The sequence below is a fragment of the Chenopodium quinoa genome, unplaced genomic scaffold (genome assembly GCF_001683475.1).
Source record: "Chenopodium quinoa cultivar QQ74 unplaced genomic scaffold, ASM168347v1, whole genome shotgun sequence".
NCBI lineage: Eukaryota > Viridiplantae > Streptophyta > Magnoliopsida > Caryophyllales > Amaranthaceae > Chenopodium > Chenopodium quinoa.
This window is the reverse complement of record NW_018742720.1, coordinates 30,963-53,489: the sequence shown is the minus strand read 5'-3', so window position 1 is coordinate 53,489 and position 22,527 is coordinate 30,963. Positions and strand designations below refer to the sequence as shown.

The following is a 22,527-nucleotide window of genomic DNA, read 5'->3' as shown; positions in this document are numbered from 1 at the left end:
ATTGACTCTGAGTTTTACATGACCTCAACTTAAGGAAATTAATACCACATGGACACACATAAGTACATAACGCATCTTCATCCAAGTTTGCATGAGAATCTTATAAAAAAGTATACATACTTAACAAATATAACATGATTTTTAATACGACTAATTGAATCAAATACTACCACAAAATTTTAACAAATGAATTTGCGTGGTGTTGAGCCCACATGATTGTCTAGGCTCGGTTGGTACAAATTGTGTAACAAACTAAAAATGGGCTCTCTAAGCATAACTGGACTCACCTGCTCATATTGTTAGGATGTGTCATGTACTCATGTGGCTTTTGCCTAACTATTTATAGTATTGACACGTGTTCATTATGTTTTGCATAAATAAACCCACAATTTGACACAGCTAACAAAAAAATCGTGTTGCACTTACCCAACATCAATATGGTCTCGTGACTTGTGAATCGTGAGTTCGTGATCTTTCTTTGCTCGACCGTATCATGCCATGTCTCAACCCCAACTCCCACAACACCAAAAAAAAATTAAAATTGAACCAAGACCCAATTTGGCTATTTTGACCCAAAAAATTTCATCTTGCAAGAGTCCTAACCTGCAGTACATGTTGCCCACAGCATCAGCCACCAACGCCGCCTGCAACCACCCAACACAAACACAAGCACTTCTCTTCTTCAGAGAGCAAAATGCCTGCCATGAAAACTTAGATTATTACAAAAAGGTCTGATTTTTTTTAGTTGCTTTAATATTTGTATCTTCATTTGCAGCAAAATGCTAGCTCGAAATTACTGTCCATCAAAAAAGCTTAAACGTTTGATTTCTGTTTATCTCTTCAATTCATCTCACCAATTTGCTTCAAAGTTTTCATTTTCTTGTTCATGTAATTCTTTAGTAACTGTAGCAGTTCATAGAACAAACCCCTGTATTCAAAACCCTGTTCTTCAATTTCTGCCATGTTCTTCATTTGCGTTGCAGATTATAAAAAATTATTCATCAAATTCTGTGCAAAACCCATCTCTGAAATTGATTAGAGAAGGTAATTTTGATGATATTGTATCTCAAACTCTGCAAATTTGCCCTGGTTGTGGTGTTCATATGCAGAATTTAGACCCTAATTTGCCTGGATTTTATGTTACGCCGGCTACGAAAAACCCTGATTACAAATTGCCAATTAGTAGAAAATTTGTCCTTGATGAACCTGAGGTATCCGATTCCCTCAAAAGGGGTGTTCTTAATGAGTTTGAAGAGACCCAAAACCCTCCCTTAAACCCTAATTTATGTGAAAAACCTGTTGTTTGTGCTAGGTGTCATTCTTTAAGGCATTATGGTAAGGTTAAGGATGTTAGTTTGGAAAACTTACTGCCAGATTTTGATTTTGATCATACTGTTGGTAGGAAGCTGGCTACTGCCTCAGGGGGTAGGTCTGTAGTTTTAATGGTAGTTGATGTTTGTGATTTTGACGGGACGTTCCCGAAAAAGGTTGCTAAGCTGGTTTCAGCTACCATTGATGAGAATGTAATGGCGTGGAAGGAAGGGAAGTCGGGGAATGTTCCTAGAATGGTGTTGGTATTGTCTAAGCTTGATTTGTTACCGAGTTCGTTGTCCCCTACTCGGTTGGAGCATTGGATTAGGCAACGGGCTCGGGAGGGTGGGGCGAATAAGCTGACTAGTGTGCATATGGTTAGTGCAGTGAGAGATTGGGGTGTAAAGAATTTGATTGATGATGTGGTGAGATTGGTTGGGCCAAGAGGAAATGTATGGGCAATAGGAGCTCAAAATGCTGGGAAATCTACATTGATCAATGCAATAGGGAAGCATGTAACTGGGAAGGTAGCACCTATAACAGAGGCACCTGTACCTGGGACTACCTTGGGGATTATAAAATTGGAAGGAATCTTTCCTGGAAAGGCGAAGTTGCTTGATACGCCGGGGCTTCTTCATCCGCATCATATAGCTACTAGGTTGACAAGGGATGAACAAAAGCTCGTGCAGATCAACAAGGAGCTGAAGCCGAGGACTTATAGGATCAAGGTGAGCTTTTGCTGTAAAATCTAATGCGGTAAATCATTTGTTGTGTGTTATTTCCATTTTACGGCATCAATGATAATTACAGTGGCCACTGAGCATGTATTTACTATGTCTTGCATAAATTTGGTGATGATGGTGAATGGATTATTTTTATATTGTACCTCTGCCTTGCACAACCTGTATAACAAGAAAGGTAGAAAGCCAACCGGTTTGTTTAGATACAAGTTGGTAGTGTGACTAGTATCCATACTTAATGACCAGGCTAGTTTATGTGATTCTTGTAAAAAAAACAAAACAATTTAATTAGGAAGTGATTATGGTAGGACATGAACTGTTAGTAGAATAATATGGCTATTTTTAACTTTAAAAAAAATAAAATTATATAAAGTAGTGTTGTGCTGATTGGCCATGTTAATAAAATGCTTGTGAATTTTTGTGTTATACTATTAACTCAGAAACAGATTTAACTCAAAGACATGACATTGTTGTTATAAGAATGCCAAGTATTTTGAAAAATCTACTGCTTTCAAATTTTTGTTTTGTAGGGACAGTGCCCCAAAACATATTACTCATCAAAGTGAATATTTGTAGATCTTAGATGCAACAACTCAGCAAGCACCAACAACATAGAGAAATCTCCTTTTCTTATGTTATCTCTTTTTGTCATGTTTAAAGTACGTAAACCATATCTGATTAGCTCAAAACATGAAAGACCCTCAATCCATTTCATAGATGTTCATTAAGTCATTTATACCTTGTAAAATTCCATTGTCTACTCTACATAATGCTCTTGTGTCTAGTTGATGGTGCAGCAGTGCTTAGGATTTAAATATTGGAAGACCACCCCATTATAGAGAAAAATAGAGAAGCTTGTGACTTTTTGGCTATATAGTATACAGATGTGAAGGAATCCAGGGTGTAGATAGAATTATTTCCAGGTGTTTTTGGTCTTGTAAGTCTTTCTTTGTTGCTTAACTAGACCCCCAAGCATCCAGCTTTTCCAGTTGCTTATTTCATCAAGACGGTGAAGGCCCCCATTAAGGTGAATGTGTTTGTTTGGGCATTGGCTTTGCAAAGGATTAAAACCAACTATATGCTTTAAAAGTGTTGGGTGGGGTTGGCTATGTTTAACCTGACATCTGCATGCTTAGCCAAGATAGCAACAAGTCCTAATTACATGTTTTCTTTTACTGTGGATGGCATATTGTCTATGAAGAAAGCTGTTTTCTTTACATTAAGAGTCTTGAATATGTCTTTTTCATATTATGGATTGGCTGCAGATTCACTAAGTGGGGTTTGGAAAGGGAAAAAAAGGCTTTGGCTCATTGCTGTGATTGTGCTTTGTGGAGTGTATGGTTGGAGCGGAATACCCATGTTTCTTAAGTGTTGCTGTCTTGTGTAATTTGTCATTTTAGCTCATACTCCCTCCGTCCCTTATCATAGTTTACGTTTGTTTTTTAGGTTTATTTATAAGTTAAGAAAATCTTATAATTTATTCCCAATATATAAGTCATACTATAGTCATTTGGCGTCTTGTTTGATTCGTCTCAACGAGTACTTTATTAATATTCAATCGTTGTAATTTTTGCAAGTATGCATTGTAAGATATCAATGGTCAAATAAGTGCATTGACAAACATGTAAAGTCATAACGTAACCAATAAAAAGGAACAAAGGGAGTAGCATTCTACTAATTTTGTATTTCTCTAATTCTCTTCACCAAATTATCACTCTCTTCCACAGTAAACTTGAACATGTGAAGTCTTCAAAAAAAAAAAAAAAAAAAAAAAAAAAAAAAAAACCTTGAACATGTGAAGCATTGAGGAGGGGGTGGGGGGGTGGGTGGTGGATGCCTAGTAAAAAAAGGTAATTTATATTGGCATATAAATATATAATGCACGTGACAAGTTGCACACTTGTGCAAATAGCTTTTTGTGACATTATTCTTACCCTGGTTTGGGTTTTCTTCTTTTTTACCTAGATAACAAACTTATTTCTATTTTTTAAAAGCATTCTGCCTACCCCTCCCCCCTTATATCTCTTATCGAATTGTCGTTAAATTAAACTATTAGGATTAACTCATCTTAAAATAATCTATTTGGTTACAATATAAGAAAAGAAGTTTGCATTGATCTATGATAATGTTAGAGCTGGATTATTCCATTCTTAGACTAAATTAAAAAAAAAAAAAAAAAAAAAAAAAAAATATTTTATTTAATAATAAAAAGACTTTAGTGTCTTTCTGGTCCAGTTATGGAAGCAATCGTCCTTGCCGTTGAACTAATTATTAAACATATTATGAAAAGTATCCTGATTATCTCCCCCCCCCCCCCTTCTCCTTCTCTCTCTCTCTCTCTCTCTCTCTCTCTCTCTCTCTCTCACACACACACACACACACACATATTCATGACTTGCCATTGAATGAGGTTCACACTAAGATGTTGATTATCTGGATCACTAACTAATAAACTAGGTCATGAGAAAAATCTAACTCCTGATCGGTGGTAGACTAGTGCCTTATCAATCAACTACCGTCATCATCATAGAGAGTTGAGAGTCTTGAGACAAAAAATATCATTATCCAATCAAAAGATTAAAAAAAGCCTTTTCAAAATGCACATCTTTTTTATTCACATCTTGTTGGTCCCCTTTTCCATTAGTTAGCCTATATAGAAACCAAAGCATCCTTGACATCTCTTCAAAGTGAGGTGCTTGGCAAGCTCTTGCCAGGACTAGATAAGATAAGGCATTACTACCCATTTGTCATGAAACAAATGTGTTATATGTTGGGTTTTATAGAGATGATTAAATAAAAAGAACCAGAGGCATAAGGATGGTGCTCTTGAGCATGGATCATCCTTGGAAACTATAGGGAAGGTAGGAGTTGTGTCCGCGCTCGCCTGTGTATGAGTGACTATGTAAAGGGTTGGGATTTGGAATAAAAGGGGAAATTAGAGGATGATGACCTACTCACTGTGATGGCGTCAAAAGAGTATGAGTTAGAAAATCAAATGGGTCTATAAGCTTATGTGGGGGGTCGGAAAGTGATATCTAGGTTTTGGAGGATCGTTACGATGCCTCAATTTCTTCCCACGATGAGGAGCAAGGTTTAGCGAAAAGGTAACTGTGATCTCAGATTCTTCTTTTTTGAGTTACAACAATGGAAATGCACAACATAGTAAGAGTTTTAGCATGTAGACTTCCCTTTTAGTCTTATCTAAAGCATTTGTAGCATGCATAGGAAATTGATTGTCGTGCTCTGTAATATATTGAAGCTCCATGCATCCTTGGCCCTTTTGTTTCCTACATTGCTTGTTTCTTGAGCAACTGGATAAATTATGACCTTCTCCAAGCATTTCTTCAGATCTCAGCTCCCATTCATCTTACTGTTTTTCTTGTTCCTTGCTTGGCCTTTATTCCTTGAATTCTAAGCATATTCGTGGTCTATACTATTTGAAAGAAGTATGGTCTTACACCCTGTAGTAAAGGCAATCTGTGGAGCAACATTTGTGGTTAGATTCTTCAATCAAGCAGGGAAGAATTTCTTGCTACAATCCTAGCATCCAGTTTCATATTCTGCTTCTGAAAATAATATATTTTCTGTCGTATCTTATCACTCGATTTACCCATATAGGAGGCATTAGTGTTGATCATAATCCTGATTCAAGGGGATCATAAACAGGACAGTTTAGTGGTGGGTCTTTAGTGCAAGGTAACCACTTATGTTATGACTCTCAGCCTCTCAGGCTACAACCTCGGTATTATTAATGACATTATTGCATAGAAGGAATATTTTGAAAATACAACTTTTTTTTCTTCTTCTAAGGTACTGCAGTAGGTGCATCTGATTTAGAGGTTTCCATGACAGGTTGCCAAGGTTTGAGATGTTGTACGCATGTGCATTATTTTTTAAAAGCCATTCTTGGTGGTTTTATACGTCAGGATGGGTTATACCTTCCAAACCTCCCAATTATTGACTTCCTCTCCACAGGAGAGTGGTTTTTTTTTTTTTTTTAATTATTATTTTTTTTTTTTACTTTAGCCGTGTTGAATGTCCAATTTCTTCTGCACTTGAAGCATTTCCATCTTGGATTAAGGTAGCAATCTTCTTGGATGCAATATGAACCCTGAATCAGAGTTCAGTTTTGGGTTGCACCTTGCAGTGGATTAATAACCATTTAATTCTGAGTCATTATGACAGATTGCTCTTCATAGTCTTCCTTGATGCGGCTATGTTTACATAGAAAGTAAATGGTGTGTGTTATTGTCTTAGCATGCCACCAAGAAAGAAAATATTGTTGATTTTGGTTCCTGTAGTGTCTAGTACTTTTCTCCCCTTACATTTTTTTTGGCTGTATAATATGAGTAAATTCTTAGCTATGTATTGTTGTATATTTTTCCTCCATTTATACAGATGTGAAATTGTCTTGTAGTTCAGTAGCTGTATACCTGTGATGTAGAACAGTAGAAGCAAAAGTAGATCACAAAGGAAACGAAGGAAGTGCTGTATGGTTGACACGTACAAGCATTACTGATATATTACAGTGTAACATAATTACTACGAATTCTATATATGCATAAATGATGGGATATCAATTTGCAATAAATTTAATGCTGCTATTGGATTTGTGTCACTAAAATCTAATTTGTTGATCTTTCATTGAACCCACTGCCATATGATGTTGCTGTAATTGGCTGACTGCGATATCTTGTGAACCAAGGAATATATATATAAAAAAATGTATCTAAAGCATGCGAGTGTCATGAGTTTTAATGCTGTGTAAGTGTTTAAGAGTCATCTGCAAGTCTATGTGCCTCATTTAATAATATTATTCATCTTTACAGGTTGGTCATACAATTCATATTGCTGGTATTGCAAGGCTAGATATTGAAGAATTGGCTGCAGACTCTGTTTATGTTACTGTATGGGCTTCCCCTCTTTTACCATTGCATATGGGAAAAACAGAAAATGCTGATAGAATGCTAACAGATCATTTTGGTCGACAGTTACAGGTATACATGCTTATTTCTTTTTGCATGATGTCGTAGTATCTTAGTCTGTTATGTGTTTTGTTTATGTTTCTTATTTATTTTACTATCATTGTTATCATTTTTTATGTCTATGATTGGTAATTAAAATATATATGCCCTAGAATGAAAATTGGATTGTCATCCAGGGTTTTTTTAATTTGCAAGTGTAAAAATGAAGCAAAACTTTTAACTTTATCTAACGCGATGGAAAATAAGCAGACTGTAGTATCCGAACTAAACAAATCAGAAGTGCATGCTTGGGGTTTGGGCATTGGGTACTTGTTGTGCTGGAAGTTGTCTATTTGAAGTCATCTAATATCATATCAAATGCAAAGCTAGGAGAATACAAGCGCGACTTAACATACCATATACATCATTCAATTTTTGCTTTTGCATGTTAACTCTTTAGATACTTTAAACATCCAACTTTTTAACAGCATAAATTTATACTTAGTTTCTGGTATAGTCCATTTTTGTACCATAAACTTTATTTTCAAACCTGTCATCTGTTTTCCTATTTTTTTTTTTCTGTGTTATGCTTCTGCGTGAGATCTTTATACCTTCTACGTGTGCCCTTGCTTCAGCCACCAATAGGAGAGAATCGTCATAAAGAGCTTGGTGGCTGGGTGAAACGGGATTTTCAGATAAGAGGAAATAGTTGGGATTCAAGTGCTGTTGATATTGCAGTTGCTGGTGTGGGCTGTGAAGGTTCAATGGGCACTCAAGAGGGGGGGGGGGGGTGAATTGAGTGTTAAGTAATCGTTGGCTAATTTTGCTTCTTTTCGGATTATGTGTGAGGAACCAGTTGTGCTGGTTCCCGTACGCAGCGGAATATAAATAAGCAATAAAGAAGACAACAAATTTAACGAGGTTCAGCCAACTCAGGCCTACGTCCTCCTATCCTAAGTTCTTTATTAATCTACTCCGAAAAACAAAGACAAAGAACACTCTGCTGTTCCCTACTCCGGGAACCAGCAAACCCCACACTCTACTCCGAGTGTGCTCTCGACTTACACTCGTAAGCCCAATGTGTTTGAACTCACAAACACTCACCCAGCCTTTAACCCCTTTGTTAAAGACTCAATACAAGAATCAAGAACTCCCCTTTGATCTCACTTCTACGAAGCTAATTAAGAGAAAAAGTTTAAGTACTAGAATGCTCTTGTATATGACTTGATGAATGGGATTAGTGCTTAAGTATATGCTCTCAAATAATTGCTCTTTTTGATTTCTGGAGAGGCACACGAAATATGTGAAATAAGATGAGTTTATATAAGCTTAGATTCCTAAAACCTAGTTTCCTTAAATCACACAATCTTAGAGAATAAGATATAATGTAATTTTAGGAAAGTTTTTATCTTATTTGATTTAATCACAAAGATAGAATCAATTAAGATAAATACTCCTAGTTTTTAGGTAACCAAGAATATTTCATCTTATTTCCAGCTGCACAAAATATTTTCAAGATAATCTTTTCGAAAAAATCTTTTTGTAAAATCTTTTTCCAAAACGGCAGCTCGAATACAGTGAACCTGGTTCCCCGACCTGGTTCCCTGAATTGAAACATGTTATGAAACCTGTTCCAACTTTGTACCAGATTTCATATCATACTTCAATATACTTTTAAGCACTTATATAACCCAAACATGCAAGCATACTACGGAGCATATTACATGAAAACCTAGATAACATATTAAAGCATAAATCGTCTTTTCTTCATGTAATCTTCAAGACTTGAATCTTCCTTGAATACTTCTATTATGAGCAAACAATCTTTCTTCGAAATATCTTCGAAAGGCTTCTATGCTCCAAGTCTTGGAATCAACTCAACTACTGCACATGTAACATGGTTAATGCACAATAAAGAGTATGTGACTGCTTTACCACGTAGCAACCATGGAAACAGTACATACTGGTTCCCTACCAGTACATAACACTTTTATCATATAACTGTTCCCTGTATAAAGACAAGTTAGTTCAATAAGAAAACTCATGTAAGTAATAACTTGTCTGGGGAAACAGTGTTCTATGTTAGCTGGTTCCCCCAACTGTATCGAACACTTTCAAGGACCTGTTTCCCTTAGCTGTTTGTCATCATTCAAAACTATCAATCAAAACCTAAGGGACTCAACAAATTCCCCCTTTTTGATGATGACAAACTCTTGAAGTTCCTGAACCTGTGAACATGCTCAAAAGGAAAACCGTCAAAAACTTCAAGGACTCAAGACAAGGACTCAAGACTCTTTGGAACAAGTCAGTTAGGCCAACTGGTTCCCTAAACATAAAATAGAAAATACGAAATAAAAAAACTCAAACTGACTCAATCTAAACTAGCTAAACCTTAGGCTTCAACTTCAGACTACTTCCCCCTTTTGGCATCATTAAAAAGTATCCACAAGTAAAAGCAATGTGCACAAGTTAATGTGCTTATCCATACAATGGCATCAACCACCATTCAAGCATTATGCTGCAAAAAGAGATTAGCCAAACAGTTCATACCATAGCAGAGTTAGTAGTTCATACAAGCCAACAAAGTTCAACCAAAGAAGCCCAAATCCATCCAAAAAGAAAGTTCATGGAATGGAGAGAAGTAGACAGACCAACAAAATCAGTTATTTTAGAATAAACATGAGGGTGAGGAAAACAAGAACAGAAACAGCATCACTCCTCATCATCATTCTCGTTCCCTTCCTCCTCCTCGAACTTTGCAACATCTTCTGCATCATCATCTGGTTCCTCTTCATCCCACTCAACCTTGTCATCATGCTCTACTTGAACCAATCGCATTATCTTACTAAGCATATTCTCATGGTTCTTCAATCTGTTTCAGAGCCACTTCCTGACCTGCTGGTTCCTCTATTTTTTTTTTTTTTTTTTTTTTTTTTTTTTGTTTAAAGAAAGCATGAGAGATATGTACAGATTCAGAATGTTCTCCTTGTTGCATAACGAGTGCAAAACTGTTCTCCTTGTTGCATAACGAGTGCAAAACTAGCATCACATCAATCAAGCAAGGAGGTTCTTGCTGGTACCCTTTTTCTCTTGGTTCCTGGAACAGCGTCAATGGACTGTTCCTCCTGCACCTTCTCAGTGAACTTCTTTAATTGAGTTACTCTACTTCGTACCATGGTCTTAGCAATGGGTGTCTCCTCATAATAACCAACAACCTCTATTTCATCCTTTTCACTTTGACTTTTCTGAATTTCCTCCAACTTCGGGCTTAAGGACACTTATGCTTCCATCTGATGTTCCCCCTGAGACTGAGCTGGTTCCTTGAGTGAACAGTAACCAAATGAACAATGATGAATTTAAAGCATACGAGAGAGAGAGAGAGAATTTCGAGTGATGATGATTGATGATCTGCACAAAGGGTTAGTGTATATTTTTAACAATGAAGCACAAAGAGAGAAGAAGGAAAGAAAAGAGTTAGTTGAGCCAATAAAAAGCAACTGTAAAGGATATTTTTAAATTGAAATCAAAAATTTTGGTAATTATCTTTTACCATAATTATCTCAACCAACTATAAATAAGGCATATGATATGTTTGCCTTTTATATGGGATTAAATAACTGAAATAAGATAAATTCCTTCCAAAAGGAAATATCTTATAGTAATCTTCCGAAAATAAAAGATATTATCGGATGACATATCAGAGCTGGTCTGCTGTTTCCCTTTGCTGGTACCTGTATAGAACCATGTCACGCTGTTTCTGGCAATTCAGCCTGATTTCACCTGTTTCTTACAACAATGATTCTCAATCCTTTTGAGATTTTGAACCATCTACACAACACTTGAAAGATATCAACATAAGTATGTACACACACTATACAAGAGAATACCATTCTAACCAATCATTGAAGGAAGTAATTGAAGCCAATACCTAAAGTCTAACTAGACCTAAAAGGACTCTTAACCTACAAAAAGACTCTCTACACAAAGGCTTTGTGAAGATATCAGCAATTTGATCTTCACTTTTACAAAACAACATCTCCACCAATCCTTTTTCCACATTGTCTCTTAAAAAATGGTGTCTTATTTCAATGTGTTTTGTCTTGGAGTGTTGCACAGGATTCTTTGAAATATTGATTGCACTAGTGTTATCACAGAAAATAGGAACACTTTTATAAATAACACCAAAATCTTTCAGCTGGTTCCTTATCCACAGTAGCTGGGAACAGCATGAAGCTGCAGCTATATATTCAGACTCTGCTGTGGATAGGGCCACTGAATTTTGCTTTTTAGAACCCCATGAAATTAGACAAGAGCCAAGAAAGTGTGCCATACCTGATGTGCTCTTTCTATCAACTAAGAAACCAGCATAATCTGCATCTGTGTATCCAATAAGATCAATGGTACTGCCTTTGGGGTACCACAATCCCAGATTTGCTGTTCCTACAAGATACCTAAGTATCCTTCTAACAGCCTTCAAGTGAGATTCCTTTGGATTGCTTTGAAACCTAGCACACAAACCAACAGAAAACACAATGTCAGGTCTACTAGCTGTTAGGTAAAGTAGAGAACCTATCATTCCTCTATAAAGAGAAGCTTCAACATCTTTTCCCTTAAGATCAGCATCTAATTTTGTAGATGGGGGAACAGGTGTATCATAAGCTTTGCTGTTCTCCATGCCGAATTTTTTCAGCAACTCTTTTAAGTACTTTTGTTGATGGATCATTATTCCATCATCCATTTGCTTAATCTGCAGCCCTAGGAAGAATCCTAGTTCTCCCATCATGCTCATTTCAAATTCACTCTGCATAAGATTAGCAAATTCATCACATAAAACCTGATTAGTAGCACCAAATAAAATATCATCAACATAAATTTGTACTACAATCAAGTGTTTCCCCCTGGTTCTTATGAACAAGGTCTTGTCTATTGTTCCCCTCTTGTAATCATTTGCCATCAAGAAATTGGACAATCTTTCATACCAAGCCCTCGGAGCTTGTTTCAACCCATATAATGCTTTGTCCAACTTGTACACATGTTGGGGGAACAGTGCATCTTCAAAACCAGGTGGCTGCTCCACATATACTTCTTCCTTTAAATATCCATTGAGGAAGGCAGTCTTTACATCCATCTGAAACAGCTTAAAATTCATGTGAGCAGCATAAGCAATTAAAATCCTAATAGCCTCTAGCCTAGCTACTGGTGCAAACGTCTCATCATAGTCAATTCCTTCTTGTTGATTGTACCCTTGCACCACTAGCCTTGCTTTGTTTCTGACTATAGTACCAAGGTCATCTAACTTGTTTCTAAAGACCCATCTAGTGCCAATGACTGATCTTTCCTTGGGACGGGGAACCAGGTGCCAAACCTGGTTCCTCTGAAACTGATTTAACTCATCTTGCATAGCTAGTACCCAATCAGGATCAGTCAATGCCATTTTATAGTCAGTAGGCTCTACATTAGACAGGAAAGAATAGAAAGCACAAAAGTTTTGAAAAACATTTGTTCTCGTTTGAATCCCCTTATTTATATCACTAATTATTTGATCAGTGGGATGAGAAGATTGATATCTATAACTTTTAAAATTAAGACTGTTTTGTGCTTTCTCATTAAGTTGGGAACCAGCATGTTCATGGATCTCTCCTTCTTCTGAGGAGCCAGGAGGATTCACATTCATGCTGTTTCCTCTATCATTACTTACCTCAGGTTCAGGGGTGGTACCTTCTTCTGTTTCCCCTGAACTCATTACCTGTCTATTATTTGAGGAACCATCAGGACTTGGTTCCCCTTCAGAGTCCTCATTATCTTCATTTTCTTCTCTAGGCACTTCATCATTATCATCTGGTGGAGTATTTGGTAGGCCTAGATCTGCTTGCACTTCATCCGTGGGACCAGTATACTGGTTCCCCGTGAAATCCATCAATCCAATCACTTCATCAGGTTGTACCTGCGCAATCTCAGAAGACATGTTAAATTCATCAAAAATGACATGGACACTCTCCTCAACACGAAGAGTCCTTTTATTAAAGACTCTATATGCTTTGCTGTGAGAAGAGTATCCAAGGAAGATTCCCTCATCACTTCTAGGATCAAATTTATCAAGCTGGTCCTTCCCATTATTATGCACATAACATTTACATCCAAAAATGCGAAAATATGTAATGTTGGGCTTTCGACCTTTAAGCAGTTCATAGGGAGTCTTATTTAACTTTGGTCTAATGAGACCTCTATTCAATATATAGCAAGCAGTGTCAACAGCTTCTCCCCAAAAACTCTTTGGGAGACCACTCTCAATGAGCATCGTCCTCGCCATCTCCTCAAGAGTTCTATTCTTCCTTTCTACAACACCATTCTGTTGAGGTGTTCTAGGGGCTGAGAAGTTGTGATTAACTCCATGTTCCCTACAATAATCAATAAAGTTAGCATTTTCAAATTCAGTACCATGGTCTGATCTTACCGAGACCAGCTTGTGGGTGAGCTGGTTCTCCACTTGTTTCACCAATGTTACCCATTCTTCAAACGTTTCATCCTTTGTGTGTAACATCATTACCCAAGTGTACCTGGAATAATCATCAACCATAACACAGACATATCTATGACCTCTTCGACTTTGTACTCTCATGGGACCACACAAATCAATGTGTACAAGTTCGAAGGGTCTGCTGGTACTCAAAACAGTTTTAGACTTAAAAGAATTTTTGACCTGTTTCCCCCTTACACATTCAGAACAAACTTTATCAGCTTCATACTTAATGTTAGGAAGGCCTACAACTAAGTCACGTGTTTTAAGTTTGTTTAGAAGTGTTAGGCTAGCATGTCCAAACCTCTTATGCCAAATCCATTGATTATTGTCAGAAACAGCTCTCAAACAGATGGACTTGTCTTGAGGGATTTTATCTAAGAAGGTAATGTAAACATCATGCTTCCTGGTTCCCTCACATACAAGTTCTCCTGTTTGTGAGTTAACTATGTGACATAGGTTGGCTTGAAACTCAACTATATTACCTTTGTCACATAATTGAGAAATACTCAAGAGATTATGTTGCAAGCCTTCAACATAATAAACATCATCTATTGCGTTAGAAAGTGTCTTACCAACCTTACCTAAACCAGTGATGGTTCCCTTGTTGTTATCCCCAAAGGTGACACTTCCTCCATCAAAGGCCACTAGTGAAAGGAATTGATCTTTATCCCCGGACATGTGTCTTGAGCAACCACTGTCCAAATACCAATAGGTGTCTCCCTTCACTCTAGCCTGCAAGAGCAAATCAAACATTAGTTTTAGGAACCCAAACATACTTGGGTCCCTTTTCAACAACATTAACATCTTGTTGATCCTTTCTTCTCCACACATATTTTACACCCTTGCTGTTCTTATTAGCACTAATTTTTTTAGCTGGACATTCATGTATCTTATGTCCATTTTTACCACAATGAAAACACACATGCATTTCTTTAGTCATGACATACTTGCCTCGTTGATATTCTTTGATCCAGGTGGTTTCTCTGGGAGACCAGTTAGTCCTGGTTCTCTGTCTAGTATAACCAAGACCAACTTTTCCTCTGTTTCCTCTTGATGAAGTCAGGTAATTTAAGGATTCTTGAGCATTCAATAATTTGTCCACATGTCTATGACTATCATTAAGTTCTTTTTCTCTGGTTTCAAGTGTTTTAGTTAACAATTCGTTTTTCTCTTTAAGAAAATCAAAGTTACTTTTTAAAGCTTCGAATTGTAGATTAAGTTTTGAAACCATAGAGTCAATAGACATGTCAACAATCACTGGTTGCTTGTCCTTTTTCAGTTGATTGATTTCCGCATGCAAATCACAAATATTACTTTCATACTTATCAATCGTATTACTGACATCTACACTGGTACCTGTAGGGGAAACAGTGAACTGTGCAGCTTTAAGTGAAGCAATTTCCTTGTGAGAGTTTTCCAGGTTGTAAGCCAATGTTTCAAAGGCCTTCAACAAGGAAGTTCTAGTACACGAATTTGCTTTACTTATAGCTACTGAAAAATCAAGAGTATCACTAGTGGTTGATAAGTCTCTAGGGAACCAGGAGGTCAGATCCTCTTCTCCATCAATTGGTTCAAACGATCTTTCCTTTTCTAGTTCCACTTTACACTTGTCCAATTCAACCTCTAGTTCTGCTACTTGATTTTTTAGTTCATAACAGACTCCTTCTAGATGATCACAACTAGCAATAGCAATATTACATTCACCACGTTTTTCTTTTAATTCTCTTTTGCAAGTTATGTATGTTTCACTTAGTTTATAGCATTCATCTAGTAAGGAATCAATACAAGCAAGCATATTTTCTCTATCATATTCATGCATATCTTCTCTAATTTGCTCTAAGCTTACCTTGCGTTCATGTAGTACATCCTTCTTTGCCATAAAGCATTTGTTGAATGTACTGGTTCCCCCTCTGGTTCCTGGACCAGTGCTGTTTTCCTTGATGTTTGTAAAGGCAGTTAGGCAAACATCTGAGTTGGGTGATCCTTCTTCTTCATCTGACCCTGAGTCAGAGTCTCCCCACATGGAAGCTATCATGGCATTCTTGTATGCTTGTTTATCTCCGGATTTAGACTGTTTGTCATTCCACTTAGGACAATCTCGAATAAGATGTCCTTTTTCTCCACACTTGAAACATCCTGTAGAAGAAGAATTAGAGTTAGATTTTTTATAGTTTTTAAAATGCTTACCTTTGAAATTCTTTCTTTGATCTCGAAGAGATCTCTCAAATCTTTTTGCAATCATGCTAATTTCATCTTCATCATCTTCTACTGTTCCCTTAAGCGCCATGCCTCTTGCTGGTTCCTTCTCAGACTTAGAGTCAATCAGCATCTCATGAGTCATAAGGGAACCAATCAGCTGTTCCAGAGACAAGGTAGACAGATCCTTTGCTTCGTATACTGCTGTTACCTTGGCTGTCCATGCATCTGTTAAACTACGCAATAATTTTCTCACAAGATCCTCGTCAGATAAATTTTTACCAAGAGATCTAAGATCATTTACAATAGTCATAAACCTACGAAAGCAATCATTGATTTTTTCATTTTTATTCATGGCAAACAATTCATATTTAGACATGATTAAATCAATTTTAGACCGTTTTACCTCGCTGGTTCCCTCAAACGCAAGTTCAAGGGTGTCCCATATCTCCTTAGCACTACTACAGCCAGAGATACGATTTGTTTCGGTCTCACCTATTGCTTGTTGTAGTATTGACATTGCCTTAGCATTCTTTTCCAGCAACTTGTAATCAGCAATGACCAATTCGCTATCCTTCTTGGGAACCTGGTTCCCCTCAACATCTGTCTTGAGAATGATATTAGGACCATTTTTAACTACGAGCCAGCATTCATAATCAATACCCATGATAACATTCTGGATCCTGTTCTTCCACCAAGCATAATTATTTCCATTAAACTTGGGTGACTTGTTGTCATAACCGATTGCACTTAATTCTTGAGTACTCATTCTTAACTCCTCTAGATGTTACTCTTTCGAGAAGCTTAGGCTCTGATACCAATTGAAGGTTCAATGGGCACTCAAGAGGGGGGGGGGTGAATTGAGTGTTAAGTAATCGTTGGCTAATTTTGCTTCTTTTCGGATTATGTGTGAGGAACCAGTTGTGCTGGTTCCCGTACGCAGCGGAATATAAATAAGCAATAAAGAAGACAACAAATTTAACGAGGTTCAGCCAACTCAGGCCTACGTCCTCCTATCCTAAGTTCTTTATTAATCTACTCCGAAAAACAAAGACAAAGAACACTCTGCTGTTCCCTACTCCGGGAACCAGCAAACCCCACACTCTACTCCGAGTGTGCTCTCGACTTACACTCGTAAGCCCAATGTGTTTGAACTCACAAACACTCACCCAGCCTTTAACCCCTTTGTTAAAGACTCAATACAAGAATCAAGAACTCCCCTTTGATCTCACTTCTACGAAGCTAATTAAGAGAAAAAGTTTAAGTACTAGAATGCTCTTGTATATGACTTGATGAATGGGATTAGTGCTTAAGTATATGCTCTCAAATAATTGCTCTTTTTGATTTCTGGAGAGGCACACGAAATATGTGAAATAAGATGAGTTTATATAAGCTTAGATTCCTAAAACCTAGTTTCCTTAAATCACACAATCTTAGAGAATAAGATATAATGTAATTTTAGGAAAGTTTTTATCTTATTTGATTTAATCACAAAGATAGAATCAATTAAGATAAATACTCCTAGTTTTTAGGTAACCAAGAATATTTCATCTTATTTCCAGCTGCACAAAATATTTTCAAGATAATCTTTTCGAAAAAATCTTTTTGTAAAATCTTTTTCCAAAACGGCAGCTCGAATACAGTGAACCTGGTTCCCCGACCTGGTTCCCTGAATTGAAACATGTTATGAAACCTGTTCCAACTTTGTACCAGATTTCATATCATACTTCAATATACTTTTAAGCACTTATATAACCCAAACATGCAAGCATACTACGGAGCATATTACATGAAAACCTAGATAACATATTAAAGCATAAATCGTCTTTTCTTCATGTAATCTTCAAGACTTGAATCTTCCTTGAATACTTCTATTATGAGCAAACAATCTTTCTTCGAAATATCTTCGAAAGGCTTCTATGCTCCAAGTCTTGGAATCAACTCAACTACTGCACATGTAACATGGTTAATGCACAATAAAGAGTATGTGACTGCTTTACCACGTAGCAACCATGGAAACAGTACATACTGGTTCCCTACCAGTACATAACACTTTTATCATATAACTGTTCCCTGTATAAAGACAAGTTAGTTCAATAAGAAAACTCATGTAAGTAATAACTTGTCTGGGGAAACAGTGTTCTATGTTAGCTGGTTCCCCCAACTGTATCGAACACTTTCAAGGACCTGTTTCCCTTAGCTGTTTGTCATCATTCAAAACTATCAATCAAAACCTAAGGGACTCAACAGGCTGGTTTGCCATTTGCATCAAAGGGGAGGCAACCATCTGCGCTTGGACTTATGATGGTATTGATGTTGTTCTCCGAAATTCCCTTCTTCCTCAAAGAGCACAACAGTTTGAAGTTGCCGGCTTTAGTGTCTCAAAACTTGTTGCCGAGGCAGACAAAACTTCCAACAAACTGAAAAATCAAGGGAAAGAGGGGAAAAGAAAAAATAGCCTGCTCTAATCTCAAATCCTAACATTGTATAATTTTTTGAAATAATAGAAGCTTTTCAAAGAAATTGAGAATTCTGGTGACTTGATATCCATTGACTCCATTCCTTATCTCGTTTCCTTTATCCATGCTTATGAATCTAAATAATTTAAGGTTATTTGGTTTAATTTAATGCGTTTATTACTCATTAAATTTGGACCTATTTTCCATACTTTAAACATCCAACTTCTTTGTACTTAGGCCTTGTAATAACAATAACACTTTAATTCGTATTTCTTTTGGTTTATTATAAAGGAAAAATTAGTATTATTAATCCCAACTTTGGGTCATTTACTTTAATTAATCCCAAATATCGAATATATTTGAATAATTTTAACTCTGTGGGTATTGACATTTATCAGGCCTTATTGGTTGCCAAACTTGTAATAGCTAGTCATTTGCCAGATGTCAACATTCTATAGGTAAAAAAATAAAAAAAATTAAATTTAAATAAAATAAAAATAAAACAAAACAAACCCAGCCAAACACCCCCCAACCCCCGATCTGCCACTTCTGCCACCCAAGCTTTGACGTCGATCGATCGCCCTCTCTCCCTCGTACGCCAATTTACCCTCTCTCCCAGCGCCGGTGTCGCAACTGACCTCCCCACCGTCTTCCTTTTCTCCTTTTTCGGCTCTCCCCACAATCGAAACTCCCTAAAACCATCTGACTCCCACTCGCTAAAATAAACCACCTCACTCCACTCCCTCCACCATCGAATCTCCCTTAAAACCACCTCCCTCACTTCTGAAAACCTCCTAACAACCCTCCCCAACCATCGAAAACCCTTGGGAAGGGGAGGGAGGAGTATTCAGTTTTATTTTTATTTATTTATTTATTTTTATTTTTTTAAGGACTTTTATATCTATGGTCATTTAAAAGGTGATATGTGGTAATATTAAAAAAAAAAATCACCTTTTTTTAGGTCACCGGTCATTTGGACTTGATAAAAGAAAACACCTCCAAAGTTGGGATTATTCAGGAATAATCTATAGTTGGGATTAATTCAAATAACACATTTTTTGTATGCGGCCTGTTGTACCGTACGGCAAGGTTACTCAACTTACTCAGTCAGGGGTTATTCGAGTTGACGAGGTTAATTACTCAAGTTTCTCGGTCAGGGTTTACTCGAGTTACTCGGCCAGGGGTTACTCGAGTTGCCGGGGTTACTCGAGTTACTCGGTCAGGGATTACTTGAGTTACTCCTAATCGAGTAACCCCTCAAGTAACCCCTAACCGAATAACCCCTAACCGAACTCATTAAGTAACCCTTGACAGAATTACTCGAGTAACCCTTGACAGGATTACTCGAGTAACCCTTGACCGAATTTCTTAAATAACCCATGGCCGAGTAACTCGAGTAACCCCTAACCGAGTAACTCGAGTAACCCTTGACCGAGTCTCAAGTAACCCCTCAAGTAACTCTTGACTGAGTGAACCCCTCGAGTAACCCCTGTCCAAACCCCTCAAGTTAACCCCTGACCGAGTTACTTGAGTAACCCCTGACTGAATAACTCGAGTAATCCTTGTCACACGGTGTGGCCTACTGCACCAAAAAGTTGTTGAATCCTTTAATAATGGTCAATAAAAACCTTGGTCACATATGGCATAATTTTTCCAACCATTTTCAAAACAGCTTCCCATTTGTCATTGTTTCCTTTTCTCCTTAGTTTTTCCCTTCCCCTAGATCCTAACTCGTCCGATTTTTACAAAAAAAAAAAATAGTGTGTAAAAAATGATTTTAGTTCAGTAAAATTAATTTCAGTTCAGCAAAAATAAGATAAAGTGAACAAGACCTTACAAATCTTCTGTTTCTAAGGATAGCAAAAGCTAGCAAGACTATTCACGATGTTCAGTACTTCAACTAAGATCTCAAAATATTGTGGCTTAAAGAGACACAAGTGTATATATAGCCGACCTACCAAAACTTTAGAAACTTGTTGATAAATATTATCAGAATATTTCATAAGACATAATTAAGTAACTTAATTGGCGAATAGATGATAATCTAAAGGTTAGCTTCATCAAATGATAATAGTTATGCTGGTTGATTAGCAATTTATTGGACTTGTTTTTTTTTTTTTTTTTTTTTTTTTTGAAGTATTATTGGACTTGTTTATAAACACAAGCAATTTTAAATACTATGACCAGCCTAAGTTTCACATAAGATCTCATAATGAGCATGTTCAAGAATATTAGAAATTAACTCAACACATTACAAACACCATAGTCGAACAATAATTTGTCCAAATTAAACAATTAACATAATCAATTTCTCCTTCCTCCCTTTCTTTATCTAACTAGGGTTATAATTTTTCTCACCGTAGATTAATTAATTCAATACTTAAAAATTCAGACTATATTAGGTATAATTCGATTAAATTTATAGCAAGTCTACTGAAAATTCATTGGGAAATCCTACATATATGTATAAGCAGACTAAAGAACAATTCCATATAAAAGTATAAAACTATGATTTCACATAAAAATCATGCATAATCATAGGAAGAGATATTGATAGATCAAACAACATATCTGTAAGACCCAAAAACTTACAAACATCAAAACAATTCCTATCATTTATCGAATGATAATAGTGATAGTTTTATAAACGATACACATCAAGAGTATGAATATCAAACATATACAGAGTATATGGAAATTTTCATGGTACTTGACTACTTGTACATTCGTTCTTGTAGAGATTTAGCTTAGACAACTATCGTTCATGATGATAATTTAAAACTGATATTACCAAGTAATGTAATTGGTGGGACTCGAACTTGTGACCTCACAATACAAGTTGAGTCCGCGATCAACTTTACCAACCTTGTTTAGTTGATTGAAAATAAAAAAAAAAAAAATAATAAAAAAAAAACTGAAAAAAGAAAAAAAAAATTAAAAAAAAAAAAAAAACTTTAGAATATGTTCTTCAAAAATTCACCCACCCCCTTTGGCCCAAGGAGTATACCCACCTAAATTGGAAGAAGCCCAATATTGTACCATGAGTCCATGATCCATTAAACTAGAAGTATTTGCTTTATTTTACGTTGCCTAAAACCTCTATATGATTCCATCTTTTTAAAATCATAAAATATATATATATATATATATATTTATTTTTGAAAGCTTAAAATCATAATTTTAAAAAGTCATGATTAAAAAAATAAAATAAAAAAGGGGTTTAATTCAGTGTTTAATATACGGTGCGCAACTGCACCTAGGATGCACGGACACTTCGTCCAACAGCCGTGTCCGTGTCCGACACCGTGTCGGACACCGACACTCATTCGACACACAACGGACACACATAAAAACTATATCCGATTTTTTACTTTATTTAGACACTTTGAGACGAATCGTATCCTACTATGATACGATACGTTTTGCATTTTGATATGTCACCTCATCTTTTTAACTTTTGTAATTAGAAAGTTAAGGTAAAGTATGAGAGAAAAAGGTAAAAGTTATAATTTGAGCGCCTTCAAAACACATTTCATAGCATATTATTGTATGTGAATTAGAAGAATATTATTTAGCTACGATAAATGACTTGCTTTAAGGTTAATTATTTAGTGTTTTGTTGAATAGGTTGTTAAAATCTCGTTTTTTTAATATATTGTTTGTCTTGTTATTTGTCGTACGCGTGTCCCCTATTTTAGGAATGCTGTTTTGTCGTGTCTGTATTGTACCCGTATTCGTGTCCTTGTCCGTATCGATTATTTAGTGTTTTGTTGAATAGGTTGTTAAAATCTTGTTTTTTTAATATATTGTTTGTCTTGTTATTTGTCGTACCCGTGTCCCCTATTTTAGGAATGTTGTTTTGTCGTGTTCGTATCGTACCCATATCCTGTCCTTGTCTGTATCGATACAACCTAGTTGTGCACTACAAAAAGACAGTCGCAAATCCCAACTGTCTTGAAGGAACTTTTAGCTGGTTTTGGTCCCACATTCTGCGCGTTTGCTTATGTTACCTGAGAAACCCTATGGAAATATTACACGTGGAAAATTAAATGGATAATTCAATATTTTTGCTGTAATTTAAAAAAATGTGATACTAATTCTCCGTAGTACAGTATTTATTTTGGCTGCTTGTTATGTTATGTAGTCGGCTTCCATTAGTAGCCGGCTCTATAAATGGCTTCAGCTTAGCCAACTTTCTATGTTCTGCAATAATTTAATCAGAAAAGTTTTAAATTAGAAGCTAGGCAACTCTTACGTCTCAAAAGATTCTTACATACATCTGGGTGTAGTATAGTGTAAGGATCTTATTTAGGGGTGAATATGGATCGGATATCCGA

The 22,527-nt window shown here is 36.4% G+C and overlaps 1 protein-coding gene across 1 annotated transcript; it reads left to right on the top strand.

Moving 5' to 3' along the window:
• The first annotated feature begins 332 nt into the window (after positions 1-332).
• Positions 333-18,261, top strand: LOC110723014 (GTP-binding protein BRASSINAZOLE INSENSITIVE PALE GREEN 2, chloroplastic-like). The gene is made up of 5 exons (XM_021902286.1): positions 333-729; positions 984-2,039; positions 6,881-7,048; positions 7,651-7,765; positions 17,982-18,261. The coding sequence occupies exons 1-5, from the start codon at positions 499-501 to the stop codon at positions 18,197-18,199; spliced, it is 1,788 nt and encodes a 595-aa protein (XP_021757978.1). The 5' UTR covers positions 333-498; the 3' UTR covers positions 18,200-18,261.
• Positions 18,262-22,527: the final 4,266 nt, after the last annotated feature.